The following is a 17428-nucleotide window of genomic DNA, read 5'->3' on the forward strand; positions in this document are numbered from 1 at the left end:
CAATTTAAACAAATATGGATAAAGCTCTTAGAAAAGGCGTACTTATTTAAGAAAGTTGTATAGATTTATTTCCGCTTTTGTTTGATAAAAAAATAATTTTCTTTGAGTGCATGAGCATGACTTTTTCCTTTTTTTTTGGCATCCGTTTATCGTTTGATTGTTTGTCTGCCTCGCCCTTCATTTCGGCAGTGTTTGGTGTGTTTGCTGCTGGCTTGTTTGCTTACTTGGCGGGGCTGCTGCTGGTTCGCTTATCAATTGCTGTTTTTATTGCCATTTTAGCCGCCCCGTTGTCGCAGCCTTCCCGCTCTCCTCCTTTATTGAGTACGACAAAAATTCATTGCCTTGCCCAGAGGCGCGTGCCATTAAACAGCCTCGGTGGAGGATTGTCGAAGGAGTCGCTTTGGCATTGACTAGCCTGCGGTTTGGGCCCACTTGCCCCCAATTTAATTGTTTACTTTGTGGCAATTGACCTTTTGTGGCATTGCGGTGATTGAATGCCAGATATCACATTTCGCCACGGCTATTAGGGAATTATGATATTCGGTTGGCAGTTGGGGGACTGGATCACATTGCGCATAGCTCATAGCTCATATTGATTTGTCAGCGATTCCGTTTGAGAAGTCAGAAGAGTGACAGCTAACAAAAAATGGGGGGATAAGCCCCAGCTGGGAGGAGCTCATTGGGAATATGTCAAGTGAACCCACCTGGCTGGAAACTCATCTCGGCTCACGCTGCGTATGAGTAACGCGCTCGTCACGGCACGTCATCAACTTTGTTGCTGCCACTGTGCGAATTTCGCATTCCCCTTCCGTCCGTCATACGTTGCCTTTTTTTTAGCCACCACGTTTCGTTGTGGCCTTTTGTTCTTTTGCGTTGCACCGCAATGTAGCTGTGGTTAGCAACAAAAGCCGCAGGCCCAAAAGGGGGAAGTTGCTAAAGCATTCTTTGTTTCTAGGCAATTTCAGTCACTTACCCAGGCCGTTGTTATTGCGACTTTCCTTTGCCGTTGCGTTGTCGCCGGCGATAAAACTGTTACTGCTGCTCGCACAGCTACTGCCACAAAATTCCGATGTCGTTACTGCTGTTCGGTTTGTTGAAGCTGCACGGAGCTTAAAATTTTTATATATACTGTCAATAATCTCGAGTTGATTATTTTATATTTTTAAGCAGGGAAATACATTTAAAGAAAGTGTTCAATAAGAAAAGAAATGTTTAAAAGGTCTAAACTTTAAAGAAACTGTTTTGAACAATATGTATAATAAGAATACCATTTCTTTTATTTCTTCAATTTTCATATTATGAAATATGGTAAATATACATTTCCGCATTCAAATTGAAATATAAATTCCGCATTACATACTTGATCAAAGGTATATTATTTATTTAAAATGTTTAATTATAAATTACTATCAACTTGGATTTACTTTTAACTTTAAATCAAGCCAACAAGAAGAGAAATTTCTAGATACTCTATTTATAACAGCTTAAGTATAGAGTATCTAGAACTTACTCTTCTTCGAATTCAATCAGTTTTGTATGGTGTATCTATTGGTTTCGAAACAATTTGGTTGAAACCCAATTTAGTCTAAGTGTACTGCCGTTTCGTGTTCCTCTGGAGCTTAACCCAGCCTTGCCTTATATCGGTGTCGTGTGTGTTGTCTGTCTCCGCTTGCCATAACAGCAAACTTTGCTACAAAACTGCTGGCAAAGCCCCAGCCCCAGTCGATACTCGTGTCCTTGCTAACCAGTTCAGGAACCACACACGTGGATACCATGACAGCCTCACCTTGGCCATATTGATGAGGCCAACACTTTAATTAGAGCGTCAATAAAATGGATAAATGCAGTCCCAGTCCCAGACTCAGACTCAGTCTCAGTCCGACGTCATGATGTCGACGGCAGCCTGTTCTTGCTCGTTGGCAGAAATTTAATTTGCCATTCACTTACACGCCACTTGGTCCTGCGGCATGTTTGCACCAATTAACCAGGGCTGAATCCACTCTCCCTGAAAATTACAATTAATAGTCACAGTATTTTTCACTCCCTTTCGTAGGCGGATGAAAAGCCATGCAGGTTTGAGCCAAGTCATTGGGCCGGACAGGCGTGCAAATCGCTATAAATTATGGTGTCAACTCAGGCCTAAATTAGTCTCGACACGCAGACAATGGCCAACACCTACCACACATACACTCGAGGTTGAAGTGATAGCACTAAAGTCATTAAATTTGTATTCACTTCATAACCGATTTTTAAGTGTTGTTACTCATTCCCCCTGAGGTTCGTAAAGAACTTTAAGATATAGCAAAAAGACTATCAACAGTAGATTCTGAATCAAGAGTAAAATTCTTAACTTATTTCTCAAATTATTCTTGTATCTTAGATCTCAGAATTCATATATACTTCTGCCTTCCGGTGTAAGTGCTGTGTTCTGACCCTCTCAGTGCCCTTCAAGTGTATCGATCTATAATTAAGATAACTCCGATACTGTGCTGTGTATCTGGTGTGTCGGCCTGCATGGAATGGCTTCATTATGGCCGCGCGGCAATGGGCTGGAACCGCACTCTCAATGGAATCCAGATAATGCCGCCTTATTTGTTTATGAAATTGACCCGCGATTATCGCTGCAGCGGAAACAGAAACTCCGACAGGGACAAAGCGAGACTTATTGCGTGTGTGCCTCATGAATAATACATATGGAATGCTCTTCGTGGGCGTGGCAGTCTGGCTGTCTGTCTGACTGTCTGTCTACCCGCTCACACAATAAAAGTTTACCAACAGCGAAATCGTTTTGTTAACTTGTTCACAAGTGTCGGTATGTGTGGGCCAACAACTTGAAAGTCTCTGAAAAGTCCTTCTCCACACTCCCGACGATCCGGCATTCTTGGCCTTAAGGATCTGCTGTGCAAAACCGTTTACACAATTTAACGCATAAGTTTGACAAAAAAATAAAGTTTCCGCAAATGCATAAAACTTTTGTATTGACAATAAACGCCGGCAGAAGACTTTCAAATATGGAAAATGCTAAAGAGATGCTCTAGCCGAAGGGGCAAGGGATAAAAGTGCATATTCGCATATAGCTTAACTGCACATATTCCGGAAGATAAAACCCGCAGGCAGCGACGATGCTCTCAAATAGGTTTAGTTTGTTGCGGAGTTCTTCAAAGAAAAGAAAAGGAGTGCCAAGTGGCAACTACACATAAAGAAGAAGTAATCATTTTGAAAGTCCTTACGTTTTTTGTAATAGTATTTTTAAACCGTTTTTCCCTTCAGCTCTTTCAATTTTTTACCTTTTTTGTCACACCAGTTTTACTAACCAAACCTTGAAATTTATAGGATCAACTACATTTTTTCATATTTGATGATTTTATAAAATGTATAAAATCTTGTCTTAAATTTCAATCTATCCTCAGGAGTAAATGAAACTAAAATTTAACTTTAGGAGCGCTATAAAAATTTGTTCACAAAACCATAATTAACTAAAACAGACATATTTTAAAATCGGAAAAGTATACAACTTTTTCATGCGAAGCCAGAAAGAAAAAGTGCGTCCACTTTTAAGGCATTGGCATTGGCAGACAAAAGCGTAAGAAATTCAATGAGCTGCAAAAAGCAGCCAAAGTCGCTGCTGCTGCCAGATTTACGCCAAGAAAAATGTCAGACAGGCAGCTGCGGGCAGCCAACCTGCATTTCCCACACTTTCAACCTGTTTTGAGTTCTCTCACCCAGCAAAAAAAATATTGGCAAAAAAAAGTTTGGAATCCAACTGGAAGTGGAGTTGACTGCGGTCTGAGCAGGCGGCAGACAAATTGCGTCCGTAAATGCTTTAAATTGTGCACTGTGCTCGCCCCAAATTGAAGTTGGCCAAGAAAAAGTGAAGCCGCGACGAGAACAAAACAGGGCGAAACAAAAGTTGGAGGAGCGTGCAAAAAATTGCGGAGCGTGTTAAGAAAAATGTTTCCGTAAGCTGCGAACAAATGCGCGACAATATATTTGTGCGGGGCCAATGTGGAAATCTTCGCTTAAAGTTCTCCAACACCTTTACCTTTGAGTGGGCGAAGAGAAGGACGTTGAAGTGGTCGGAGTTTTCCGCACCTCTCAACTGCAACCAAAAACGAGAAATGCCAGCGGCAACACTTGCTTTTTCCTGCTTCTTCTGGCGGCTTCGCTTAGGTTGATAACCCAAAACCGAGTGCCACTTAAGGCCACAGCCAAAAGGGCTGGATACCGAGAAAAACATTTATACTTATTAAATTTAACTAGTAAAGAACCAGGATTTTTCGTTAAAATTGCAACTAAATGAATATCTCAACATATAAGTTTTCTTTAACTTTGATAAGATACGTGTTGAATTTTTAAGTAACCCAAGGTTTATATTAATTTTAGCTATTTTATTATTAGGGAACACTTTTGTTTTTTAGTGTATGCAGTGCACACTTGAGTTCTCTGCGGCTGCAACAGTTGCAAGGTGTTAGATGACAAACTGCTAAGTTAATACACCTACACCCCGACTTTTGAACTTCTGAACTCTGTTCGGCTTCTTTCGGTGTTGAATTTTTCAATTTACAGTCTCCGCTCGCTCGCTCTAATGACCTGTTTTTGAACTGATATTAAGTGGCATTAGGACACTGCTGCTTTTCGCCAACTTACTTAAGACTTTTGAGCGCTTTAAGGCCACGACAAGGTCATGTTGGACTGACAGTCTGATAAGGGCGGCGTAAATTCAATAAATTCGCTGACGTAATTCCTAATTGGCCGGTGAAAATAAACCAAGCGAAGCACTTAAATTAATTAAAATATAATTTCGAAGCTTGGTGGAAAGTAAACACAGTGAAATCACCGCCTAAAAGAATCCTTTTTTGGCATCGCCGACCATCCAAGTGAAATCGAAATGGCAAACAAAGCACGAAATTAGATGGTTCCCAGCATTATTGTCAAAATAACATTTCCTTTCGCTTGCTGTTCTTTTTTTTCCGCCTTTTTTTGCGCCTGCTGAAGGTCGTAAATAATTTATGTAAACTTGAAGGTTTGCAGCAGAGTTGGGCGGAAAATGGCAGTGGGAATTGTCGCAGACTCCTTTACACTTTGATGCTGCTGTGTTATGAATAATAACTTGGACCGTCCGCCCATCGCCCGCCGCCTGCTTTTTGTTATTGTGCGTTCGAATTTCACGTCACTCTCTCCACCATCTACCATTCCCCTCCTCCCCCACCATCTCTTTTCTGCATTTGGCAAAGCTTTGAATATTTTACGCAGGCATAAATAATTTAAAACAATGGAACACACGTAAAAAGGGAAAAGGATAATGCAGCAGCAGCAGCAGCAGACGGGCAAGGCTCGCAAAAAAAGCACAAAAACAGGACAAAAGTGAGAGCGGAAAAGCAAAAAATGGGGCAAAGAACACGAAGATAAGAATAAAAATTTATATATATATTCCTTTTTTTTTAACGTGGCCCAGAGATGCTGGCCCAGAGACCCACACCCAGAGAGTGGTGCTACCAACCACCCACCACCCACCGCCGACCCGAGCGCAACACTTGACATATGTGTGCCGCCCTTTGACCTCTTTCCCTTTTCCCATTTCCCGGCTGCGGGGGATGGCATTCCTTGTAAATGAGACGGCAAGGCGGCCAAAACATTTGACGAACGACAAAAAATGAAATGTAAATGCTGAAAATGTTGTCTCTGCCTCGTGTGAGCCCTCTTTTTTTCCCCTCTAAGCCAGTGAGTGATAGCGGCTCAAAGAAATGTCAACACACACAAGGCTCACGCACAGGCACCCGCCCTTAGACAATTTCACTTTGACTTAACAAATAGAAAATCATTTATTCTGCATGCGCGAGCGTGGACGCGCTGCCAGCCGGGATTTGATTTCCCACTGAGGAGGAGAGCACTCAAAAAATCGAATTGGTATAAATATTTTAAGCAGCGTAACCCCTTTTTAAAATTTTTAAAAATTTTGGTTTTTTGCTAGAAGTAATTTATTAACGATTGATACAATTGAATTGAATTTATTCATGTAAAATGTGACATACTTTTTGTGGATAAGGGATTTTCCAAGTTCATTATTATTTATTTTTTTATTATTTTATAATATTAATTTTAGCTGATTTAATATCTTTTTCAATATGTATTGAACAACAAAAGGACAAACAAAGTAACTTCCCTTTACTGCAGGAATTAATTCAATTTTGCAATTCAGATTTTTAACTATTTCTTTTATGAAGCCATAAATTAATCAATGTTTGATTTTGATCAGAAAACCATTTAATTAAGGCCTAACAAAATTGTTTCCCATATTTCACCAAGTTTTTTTTTCAGTCTCTTTCAAAGGCAGATGGGAACTCATCCGGAGCCTGCCTCCGCCGTGATTTCCGTCCCGTGTCGAGCCTTTAGATTTATGCGCATTTTGCATATTTCTTTCCTCCTCATTTCAAAAGCAACAAAAGTGACTTTGCCTCCGCTCCTGATTCAGCAGCTTTTTTCTCTTTTCTGAGGGATGGTGCTCCAATTTTCATTGCGCGACTTTTATGACTTTGCCTGCCGCTGCTTTTGACTTTTATCGAATGCAAATTGTTTTATAATAATGCAATCAAATCTTTGTCAACTCTGTTTATTGATGTGTTTATTTTGTTTTGGTTTTTCCTGATAATGCCGGCAGCTGAATAACATTTAACAAGTGGAATAAATTTCAAGAGGAGCCACTTGGGTCGACACTCAAGTTAACAAGCTTATGATGTTTACTAATAGCTTTCCCCGGGGGCTTGTTGAGCGGCTTCGAATAATGTTGTTTGTTAGGATTACAGGACTGTCAGTATATTATGATAATTTAGAACATTGTAGTGCAAGGCTTACAATGCATTGCATTCAACAGCTCATCATTGTAAGGATTTTCTACCTTTTGTTTGCTTATCTTTTCCTAATGCAATAGGCTTAACATTTTTAGCATTGAGAAGACTATTATTTCAATATAGTTTTAGCTGTAATAAGTACTTATTGAACATCATATTGAAATCCATTTAGATATTTTCTTCAGCATGACTTATTGCCTTGGTCGACATGGCCTGTCCGTGTTTTGAAAATAAATAAAAATTGAATACTTGAAGCTAGAAAAACTCCATGTAACTCCTTGAAATCGCAATCTTGGCAAGAGCTGCACTGGTGACGTGACTAAGCCAGAATGGGGAAGACCACCCGGTGATAGCGAGGAATTTACTGCAGCGTCTCTGCAAATGCTGCTTTACTTGTACTTACACTTCTTTTATTGTTTCCTGATTTCGTTCCTTTTTTGTTGGAAATGTACTTAAATCACGGGGAACGTGCCAAGCAACCAAACAAGGACAATAGCAGTGGGAACGACACTTACGAGGAATCCTGGGGGCGGGAAGGTCACTGGCTTGTGTTTTAAATTGGCGCATTTAAATGAATCGATCATCAGACCGGCGTGCTGTGAAAATAACAAATTTTATGCATTGCACAGCGGTAACTACAATTATGGAAAAACATCAATGACTACGGCAATAACAACTACAGCATTAATAAAGGCGACAACAATAACAATATCGTGAAACGGCGACAACAATAACAATAATTGTATTTACACATAATTGACCATAATCCCCAGCAGCATTCTCGTTATTTTGCTCTGCCCCCTCGAACTACAGATTTTTATACTCCCTGTTATAATGTTTTGGGGGTATACTGTATCTGAAAAAATTTATCATACCCCATAGAAAAGTGTTGCTTTTTATTAAATATCAAACCCTATGGCAAATTGATTAATATAAAACTTTACAATTATTTTTACACCTTGTATAAAACAGCAATTCAGTTTATTATTTCAATCTCTTTTGATAGATATTTCGCATAATTTATATGAATAGGTAAAAAATAATATTTTGATACTTTTAAATATCTTAATGGTACTATATTGCCTGACACGCTTAAGCTTTAATTTAAAATTTTAAATGTTCATCATTCCCTTTAGATTGAACACTGTAAATATCGAATGTTCTAAACGTAAAGCGTATATTCAGCTAAGATTGCTTGGGTTTATTTTTGAGCCAGTTAAGCTGGTACTTTCGAATAATCCGGAAATTTTTAGGCAACGACGAGTGCGGGGTATCCACCATTCGAGTTCCTTAAGGCCACGTTTCCTCAGTGCCTTCTCTTTGGAATGTTGTTTCCCTTGTTTTTGTTAAGGCCCAACACCAACTTCAACACCCAATTCGGTCGGTTGCCCATGAAAATGGCCGCAGGCGACATTTTATGTTGCTGCTGTTGCTGTTGGTGCTGCCGTTGCTGTGCTGTTGGGTTGAAAATGTTGGTAATGTTGTTTGTGCAAGGCTCTGTTCGCATTGTCTGACTGTAGTTAAATTTAAATGCCAGTAGGCGAGGCGACAAGGACTTCCACTCGGGGCCGGTCCATAAATTAAATAAAATGAAATGAAATAATTTGGTCACGCACTTTCAACTGTTGACATTTGCCTTAACAGCCTCGCCCGGAAAGAGTGTTATTACGGCTGATCCAGGCCGGCTTTAAGTCACTACTCTGATCCGGTTGGAGCCGCGAAATCAATGTTTTACCCAGCGATGGCCCATGCAAATTGTGTGAGCTCCGTGTAGCTGGTGTGGCAGTGCTGCATATTTATGGGCCGGCGAGTGTCGGCAACATGCACCCAGCGAAATCCACTTCATGACCGAAAATTAGTTTTTAACCCACAAAATAATCCCGAATGACATAAGGATGGCCTCCGAGCAACAGTGGGGCAGGAAGAGAGGAGCACAGAAATAAAAAAAAATACGCGGCAGCCACAGCGAACATATTACTGTGGCAGGAGCCTTCGTCCTGCACTGGATGGCTGGTTGTTTGTCCGTAGTCCTTGCCTGCCGGAAGTTGTAAAGCTGCCATTTCTCGGCCATGTTGTTGATGTTGCCACTGCCGCCGACTTGGCTTTTCGAGCAACGATTCGCGGCCTCGTAATGCGGTCATTGTTATTGCAATTGTTGTTGCCGCTTGCTGCCGGGTGGCAGGCAGCGCATTTGTTGTATTAACTTTTTCCAAGTGGCATGCAGGGCCAGCGGCAACGGCAGCCCCGCCAACCCCAACAATACCTCTCGAACGCCACCCCCAACGTGGGCCATAATTTATTAAAGCCTGCACCAGAGTGCTCCAGCGTCGGGCCAGCGCCCCCGGCACACAATTGAAATTTAAGCAGCACCAGTGGAGGCAGGTCAGCGGGAGGGGATTGTAGGTAGAGGTGGAGGGCGGAGGGCAAGGGGCAACACTCCAGCGAAGTTGCAGAAAATGCGAAACACTGGAGGAATCCCCATCCCCCTTCCCCTGCCGCACATTCCCCCGCTGCAACGCGCCACCAGGGAAAATGGTAATCGAAATGTTCGCCGCACGAATCAACGCAAACAAGGAACACAGAGAAAAATGCGAAAATACATTTCGGCTTTTAACATAAATATTTCTCCTTAAGCTTTGGAGTAGTCAAAAACACAAAGATCACTGTAAAAATAATTTTACTCGAGCTGCTCATTTACACACTATAAAAATAGAATAAAAACTAAGTTGCCTTGTTTCATCTTTTCCAAATTAAGTTAGCTTTAAAAATGCTTATTTAATGGAATGTTTACTACATAATAGAATCCTGGCAATCTAGCACCTTAAATCGAATATAATAATGATTACAAATATTTCAGGTGATGAATTTAATTAAATTTTGGATTGCTCTATATATGTTTCAATTTAAATTAAGAAATGTAAACCATTTTGTTTGGGCTCAGTCAATAAGACTGTGGTTTGTTTATTCGAATTACGAGATTGCAGGATCGCACACGAATAAAAGTATTGCACATTGCAAATACGAATACTAAGGTCTTGGTCCTTAAAGCAAATCCTTTTCCCCAGTGCAACGCTGAGCAGCGGTGGGAGTTGGCTTGCAACACTGGCCAGTTACCAGTTACCAGTTCCCAGTTACCAGCTCCGAGTTACCGAGTTCGCAGTCAATGTCTTGCCTCCTTCGCCTTTTTTTCTGGCCTTTTTCTGCAGTCAAAGTTTTTGGTCGAAAAGTTTTTGGGGTTCGGGGAAATAATTCATGAAACATGGCGAGCGCGAAACGCGAAAAGCGAACATTTTTGTGCCTGTGCCGAATCTGATTGTGACACAAACGAATTGTTCTGGTTGTCGTCGGCGGACTTTTTGGAGGTGGGGCAGGAACAGGACCGCCGCTCGGTCGCATATTTATGTGCCTATTTCGCCTTTTTTCTATGTGGCCGGGAGCATTACTCTTCTTGGCATGCAAATTTATGGTGTGTCCCAAAACAATTGTTATTGTGTTTTCAACTTTTGCTTGATTTGTGAGTTTTAAGTGATTCCAAATGGGTCGCGGGGGTATTGAGCGGGCTGTCCCGGTCTGTTGGCAATTTGCGGCCACGAGTTTTCCCACCAGAGCTCCACACCGCTACCCAAACCAGCGAAAAGTGCTGATAATTTCTTGGCTGTCATCGGGCCAGACGCGCGCTGCATATCTCAATGCAATCCAAAGCACCCAATAACCATAAAACACTTTAAAGTCCAGCCAAACTTGCTATTTCGTCCGCGGCATTCCCCTCTGACTTTTGTTTATTTGTGTTTCCGCAAACAATTCGACTGGCAGTCCGTGGAAACTTCTGCGGCCATGCAACTGCTGGAACTGCTGCAAATGCTGCCAGTGTGTCCTGGTTACTTCTCGTTTCGTCCTGGCAGTAGGCCACTTCCTGCAGTCGCCGCGGAGTAAGTTCAGCTGCGTCCGCCTGCAATTCGTGAATTTTTGAAGGCACTTCTTTTGTTATTCCGGCTCTGGATCCTGCTCCTGCTCCGGATCCACCTCCTCTCCTCCCCTTCTCCTTCGCCGGACTTGCAATATGCAAACGGTCATTTCGTTAATGAGCGTGGGGCAGCAATGGCAACAGAGGGAGGATTGGGGTAAGAAAAAAAAGGAGAGTCAGGAGCAACTTTTACGGGGCATCCGGCGGATGAAGAGGGATTGGCGGAAGGACCGTGACCGGTAGGCAGTGGCTATAAAGCCGAATGCTTAGATAGACAGCAGCCCCTGTTCCCAGTCTGCTGCCCGGATGACTTGGTTTATTTTACGTAATGAAATGAAATTGAAATGAATGTTTTATAAACCGCCAGCTCTCTCTCTATTTTTCCCGTGAACCTCTCGTAGAGCATAAAATTATGATAAAAACTAAGAGCTACATATAAACATAATTGCGATGCTTTTTCCCTGCTGCCCCTTTCGTGTTTCGGATTTTCAATACAAATTATTGTAAATGCTTTAAACCGTTCACTCTGAATTAACATAATTAAACCGCCCGCATAAATATTTATGGGCAATTCGCAATTACGTGTATAAAGACAAATAAGAAAAAGCCAACATATTTGAGGACTTTTTGCACACAATTATTTGACATAAAAATACGAAAATACAGTACGAAATCTTTTGTGTAAAGAAATCGCACTGAGCAGAGACTGGGGATTTAATTAAATTTGGCTTAATGTTGTCACCGCATGGGAGCTGCTGCTCCTCCTGCTTGTTGCATGTGGCACGTTGCCGCTGTGGCTGCCGTCTGGAATTCGGTTATTAAACATTCTGCGGATTCTCGCCACGGTTCTCGTAGACCAAGAATTTATCGAGTTCAATTAGTATGGAGAGCAGAGTCTCGAATTGTCCGCTGCGGAGAGCAATGAGAATGGAATAACCTATCAAGGATATTATGCATACCTGTTGATCAAATCATTGGGCGTGATTTTCAGCGGATTCCTTGGACTAGCAATTCAAATAATTGAAATTAATGTTTTACATTTGGCTTTAACTTGTTATGGGGCCGTCCATAAACCTCGTGACGCTCCTAGGGGGGTGGGGGGGTTCTTCAGAGAGTCACGCTTTGTTGTAAGGAGGTTGTAAGTTGTATATGTGATGCGTCACATAGGGGGGGGAGGGGGTCAAAAAAGCCAAAAATTAGCGTCACGAGGTTTATGGACGGCCCCTATACAACCTTTAAGCAAATCTTTAAACTAATATGTTGTTCGGTTGATTGAGTCACTTTCTGCAGAACGTTTCTATATTTTTATTCAGTTTACTCTTAAAATTCTTTAAAGCTAAATGGTTTCGATAGCCCAATTTCCATTTTATGAGAAAATACAAATGTAGAGTACTATATGTTTTGAACTTGATTTAATTCGCCTTACTTTCTGTTTTCAGGTTCCACCATTAAAGGTGTCGTGGCCATACTGAATTGTATTCTGGCACGTCAGCTCTGTTTCGAGGATCCATCATGTTCGGCCATACTGGAAATAATTCCGCGTGTCTGCGGACCCATACCAGGTAAATAAACAATAAATAAACAAGCCGGCAAAACAAGGTCCAAATCAAATCGATACTTTTACCGCGCACTGAGGAAATGTTTACACAATATCTATGGGTTTTTGTGTCAAGTGTTTGCAGAGCTCTTGAGAACTCGCGGCGTTCAGCGCTGATTATGCGCAAGTTTTGGTCATTTGAGAATTAATTTCCGCTGCCTGCGCGAGTCGGTTGAATATATTTTATTTTTACTCCGTTTTTATTTGCTCCCTGGCTTCTGTGTGGCTGTTTCGACAACTGTGTAATTATTTCAGCAATTTTTGTGTGTTCCGTGAGCAGGCGCGCGTGCAATAAAACAGTAAATAACAGTGTACCCTTAAAGCGCAACAAAGAAAGAGGAGGATATCGGCCGCGAAACGCCTGCGAAAGACATTTGAATATTCAAATGCCCCAGAGAGCTGCGACGCCCGTCGAGTCGAGTCGATGGCCTGTTCCTGCAATACCCTGTACATAGGAGAGTCCTGGAATATAAGCACTCTTTAATAGCAATCGATTATATATTTATTTAAACTTTATTATTATATTTATATTTATTTTAACTTTTTGTTGAAGAATCTATGAAAAGAATCTAAAAACGTTTAATAAAAAATGAGTTATCCGTTTTGATTGCCCAGTCATTTCTCAGCTAACACGATTTAAACATTTAAATACATTCATTTTTATTTTTAGAGCTTTATCAGAGCTCTTACTTTTTATGACATATGTGAAGTTTGCATATTTGTTTGGTACAGAAGTATAAACCTTAAACTCGACTAGCGAGTATTTTCCTAACTTTAACTTTTCCTTTAATTTTCGTTCCCTAGAGAACCTGTGAGTGTGTGGGGCGCTTATATGACCTGAAGGTGCAAAATGAAAAAGAAATGCGTGGCAGAGGGGTCCTCCTCATCCGGGTTCCATGCCCCCATTCGCTGCCTGCCACCCACTTCACTCACCTTCATATTCATTCTGCCGCTCAAACAAAGAACGACGACCGACGAATAAGCGCGCCGCAGAAAAAGTTAATTTATAAATTATTCAGTAATTTGTTTTAGACTCTGCTTTAGTCGCTGCCCCACCCACCGGGGCAGCAACAACAATGGAAATAAATTTCTTTTGTGCCTCGCTTTGATCCGCCCCTTACTCAAAATGTGTATCTAAGCCGGGACTTTTCCGCGAAACTATAGAATATATCCGCCATCCACTCACTCCGGTTCATCGTCATGGTCGCGTAGTTTCTGCCCTGTTCTGCTCCTCGGGCTCGAGCCGAGTATCGTGCGCATAAGTCCGCACTTACATTTAATTATTAATGTTCATTCAGTTCGGCCAGCGTCTTGTGGCATTTCTCAGCTTTTGCCGAGCTCCGCCTTCCGCCCGCCAAGCCATCATCAGCCGGCTCCATGTTGGCTTCCATTTAAGTGGCTTTCACCTTTGTGCGGTTGTGGAAAAACACGGCGAAAAACTCGCATTTAAAACTGAGTATTAACGGCTTTACTTTGCTCAAGGCGAACTTTCTCTTTTCGTCAGGCACTCACAAAAAGTGGTGCCTATAGTATTTGTTAAAGTGAAGATTTCTTAAGCTTATTCAAATAACTAAATACATTTAAATAAAATCTGTACAAGCAATGTATATAATATCTACCCACTACATGATAAAATAAATTCTTAGTGGTTCTACATTGATAAATATTCTTTTCGCCAGAACCAACAACAAATATTAAATACATATAATAGATTATATTTTGCTCGAAGTGCACACATGCTTTATTTTGATTTTTTGCGAGCGTTTCTCATTTCCGTGAGCGAGTTTAAACTAAAAATCATGCATAGAAGGGTATACCCTTTAAAGCTGGGGCTTGGACCACTCGACGGATAGGATCAGGTGGTCGTAGCCATGCCCATTGAGGATTTCCACGGCAGCGGCTGCATCCTGGCGGAACTTGAAGTGCACATATGCAAAACCTTTGCAAAGACCCGTGTTCTTTTCGCGAGCCAGATAAATCTTGGTGTGCGGACCGATCTTCTTCACCAGTTCCTCCAGATCTGGTTCGGTCATGGATTCGGATAGGTTCGATATGCGAACCGCCGAAGAATCGTCCCGCTCGCGACCCCAACCCTTGCCAGAGGAGCCGCCGCCTCCTCCTCCTTCCTTCATGAAAGGCGGCACGTATTTCCCGATCTTGTTGGGATCGCTGATGGCAGCTGCGGCGGCAGCATTGGCCTTGTTCTCCATCACGGTCTTGCTGTCCATCGAGGTGCCCTTATAGGGACAATTAACGCTCCAGTGCTCCCCGTTGCAAATGCGGCATCTGGCGATATTTTTGCCGGCATCCATTTGCGTTTCGTGGGTTTGATCGAACTCCTTGGACCCGATGAACTGCATGAAGATCTCCTCGGAGGCCATGGTCGTCTGGGAATTAGGACCAGGTTTGTCCATGCGTGAGTCCCCGAACTTCACCCAGTTGCGACGACGAGCCACCGCCTTCGGAACGATCTGCTTCTCAATCTTGAAGGTGCGCACCACCTTCACCTTCTTGCCCTCCTCGTTGAACTTGTACTCCGTCACATACTTGTAGTCGCCCTCGATGTACTCATTCGATGGCGGCAGACCACCCACGTAGTCCGCCTCCACCTCGTCGGCCCAGGAAGTTGTGAAGGGCTTCATTTATTTGGCTTTTGATTCTCCGAAATCTTTAAAAAATTTGTGAAGTACAATGTTACCCTAAATGAAAGTAACTGAAATTTTACAGAGGCGCCTGTTTTGGTGAGATATATGTGTTTTCAAAATAAGTTGAAAGTTTATTAATTAAAAAAAACATTTTCATATTTAAAAAAAATTATATTGGAAAAATCTTTCATTTATAATCATTAATTGAGCAAAATTTTTATAAAATAATCAAGGAATAGGTCTTAAAAAACTTGTTTCAAATTTTAAAGAATATTTACTGATAAGAATAACTAAAAATAATATTGCAAATTAGTCTTTGCCACCAAACAAAACAGAGATTAATATATTTCTTATCACCGGCTTAACGAAGAGTGGGAGGCGATCCCTCTCTCACAGATAAGAATTTGTTTAAGTCGAAGCTCATCAGCTTCATTATCAGCACTGGCTTCATTAGTTTACTTTCACTCTTCGAATCTGCTGGTCGCAATATACCTAGAAAAATGTTGATCTTAAAGCATCCGAAAACCGGACAAACTCTGGAGGTTAATGAGTTTTGGCTCCGTGACCACTGCCGTTGTGGAGAGTGCCTAAATTTGGATACAAGTCAACGGCGTTACGATCTCTTAGACCTTCCAGCTGATGTGAAATCACTGGAGGTGAAGTACGAAGGGATAGTGCTCCAAGTTTCGTGTGAGTGGAAAAATACAATATGTAACTTACTCCCAGTAAAACTATGAATATAATCTTAGGGAGCGATGGCCACCAGTCGAATTACGATCTGGACTTTATTTTCCATTCCCAGCTGGATCGTCTGATAAGCCGGCGATCAAAGTCCACTAATCTGACGCCCTGGAATCGCAGCATTATTTTGCAGAACGAACGTTACTTGAGATTCTCTTTGACCGAACTGGTTTCCAGCGATGAGGTTGTAAAATCTCTTGTTGAATCTCTAGTTCGGTATGGCATTGTTTTCATCGATGACGTGGCCCCCACAGCAAACATGACCGAGTTGGCCCTGCGAACAGTTTTTCCGCTGATGAAAACCTTCTTTGGTGAAATGTGGACCTTTAGCGACAAGCCCGATCACGCGGACACCGCTTACACGAAATTATATCTGGGTTCCCACACGGATAATACGTATTTCTGCGATGCAGCCGGACTGCAGGCACTTCATTGCCTCGAACACTCGGGTTCCGGTGGAGAAAATTTCTTTGTGGATGGTCTGCATGTCGTCCACGAACTGAAACGCCAATTTCCAGCAGCTTATGATCTGTTGTGTAAAGTTCAAGTTCCCGGGGAGTATATCGAAAAGGGGGAGCACCATCGTCATACGGCTCCCATTATCCAGGTGGATCCCCTCACCCAGGAATTCGTTCAACTCAGGTTGAATGTCTACGATCGAGCGGTATTTGATACCATACCTCAGTCCGAAATGGGGAAATTCTATGAGAGCCTTCGTCAGCTCCTGCGAATTGTTAAGGATGATGAACAACAGTGGATAGTGAAGCAATCTCCAGGCAGCATTGTGCTTTTTGACAACTGGCGGGTTCTTCACGGTCGCCATGCTTACACAGGAAGTCGCACAATGTCAGGTTCTTATATCCAGCGAACGGATTTCCTAAGCAAGGCTCGTGTCTTGGGAATAATAGAGTAAAAGCTAATAAAAGTAATGAAAATAATAAATTAATAACAATTAAGACTATGAAAAATGTTAAACAGAATCTTTCAGTTTTATTAGTGCCTGCTAAAAAGCGTCTTAACAATTTAAATAAAACAAAACTGATAGAATCGATTGAGAAAATCAACCAGCAGCATATCTCAGTTTAAATTGAAGAAAAAGTCTTGTAAAGCGGTTATATATTCAAGGTGGCTTAAACATATTATCCTCTGTTTCAACCGAGCCCTTCTCCAATTCAATTTCGATTGCAAATGCCAACGCATCATAATAAAAAGTTACGATTACAATTGCTGGCCAGCGTCTAATTTTTGTCATAGGGGAGGTGGAGCACATACAGAATACCGGCAGCAAAAATCATTTGGCATTTGTTTTTATGGCCATATGGGTGTGTTTGTGTGTGAGTGTGTGTGAGTGGCATAAACAAACGCACTTTGAACTTTTTCATTTAAAAGCGAAATTACTTTTTGTTTGCTGTGCAGGTTAATGGCTGTCGCGCGGCTGTCCTTTAAATGTCCTCCAAATATGGATGTGCCTTAAAGAGAGAGGTCGCCCGCTCACAAGCCGCGTCTGAATATTTATGATAATTGCATTTCATGCAGGTTTCCCGTATTTCCCCAGCCCGCTTTTCCCGCTTTTCCCGCATTTCACCCGGCTGTCATACGAATATGCGCCGGCACGACCGGGGAAAGCCTTTAA

General features: G+C 41.9%; 3 protein-coding genes across 8 annotated transcripts in view; 2 read left to right on the forward strand and 1 right to left on the reverse strand.

The window, feature by feature from the left end:
• LOC108093344 overlaps positions 1-17428 on the forward strand; it is a 116065-nt gene that overhangs the window by 66944 nt on the left and 31693 nt on the right. For all 6 annotated transcript variants that reach the window (XM_017193347.2, XM_017193352.2, XM_017193346.2 and 3 more), the window contains one exon: positions 12252-12374. In XM_017193347.2, coding sequence (XP_017048836.1) covers positions 12252-12374 — 123 coding nt within the window. The remainder of the gene's footprint in view (positions 1-12251; positions 12375-17428) is intronic.
• Positions 14122-15134, reverse strand: LOC108093346 (eukaryotic translation initiation factor 3 subunit G-2). The gene has a single exon (XM_017193354.2). It carries the CDS (start codon positions 15049-15051, stop codon positions 14230-14232), a length of 822 nt encoding a protein of 273 aa, XP_017048843.1. The 5' UTR covers positions 15052-15134; the 3' UTR covers positions 14122-14229.
• LOC108093345 (trimethyllysine dioxygenase, mitochondrial) lies at positions 15520-17005 on the forward strand. The gene is made up of 2 exons (XM_017193353.1): positions 15520-15744; positions 15804-17005. Exons 1-2 carry the CDS (start codon positions 15555-15557, stop codon positions 16706-16708), a joined length of 1095 nt encoding a protein of 364 aa, XP_017048842.1. The 5' UTR covers positions 15520-15554; the 3' UTR covers positions 16709-17005.

Source organism: Drosophila ficusphila, unplaced genomic scaffold, assembly GCF_018152265.1.
Source record: "Drosophila ficusphila isolate 14025-0441.05 unplaced genomic scaffold, ASM1815226v1 contig_791, whole genome shotgun sequence".
In the NCBI taxonomy this organism is placed as follows: Eukaryota; Metazoa; Arthropoda; class Insecta; order Diptera; family Drosophilidae; genus Drosophila; species Drosophila ficusphila.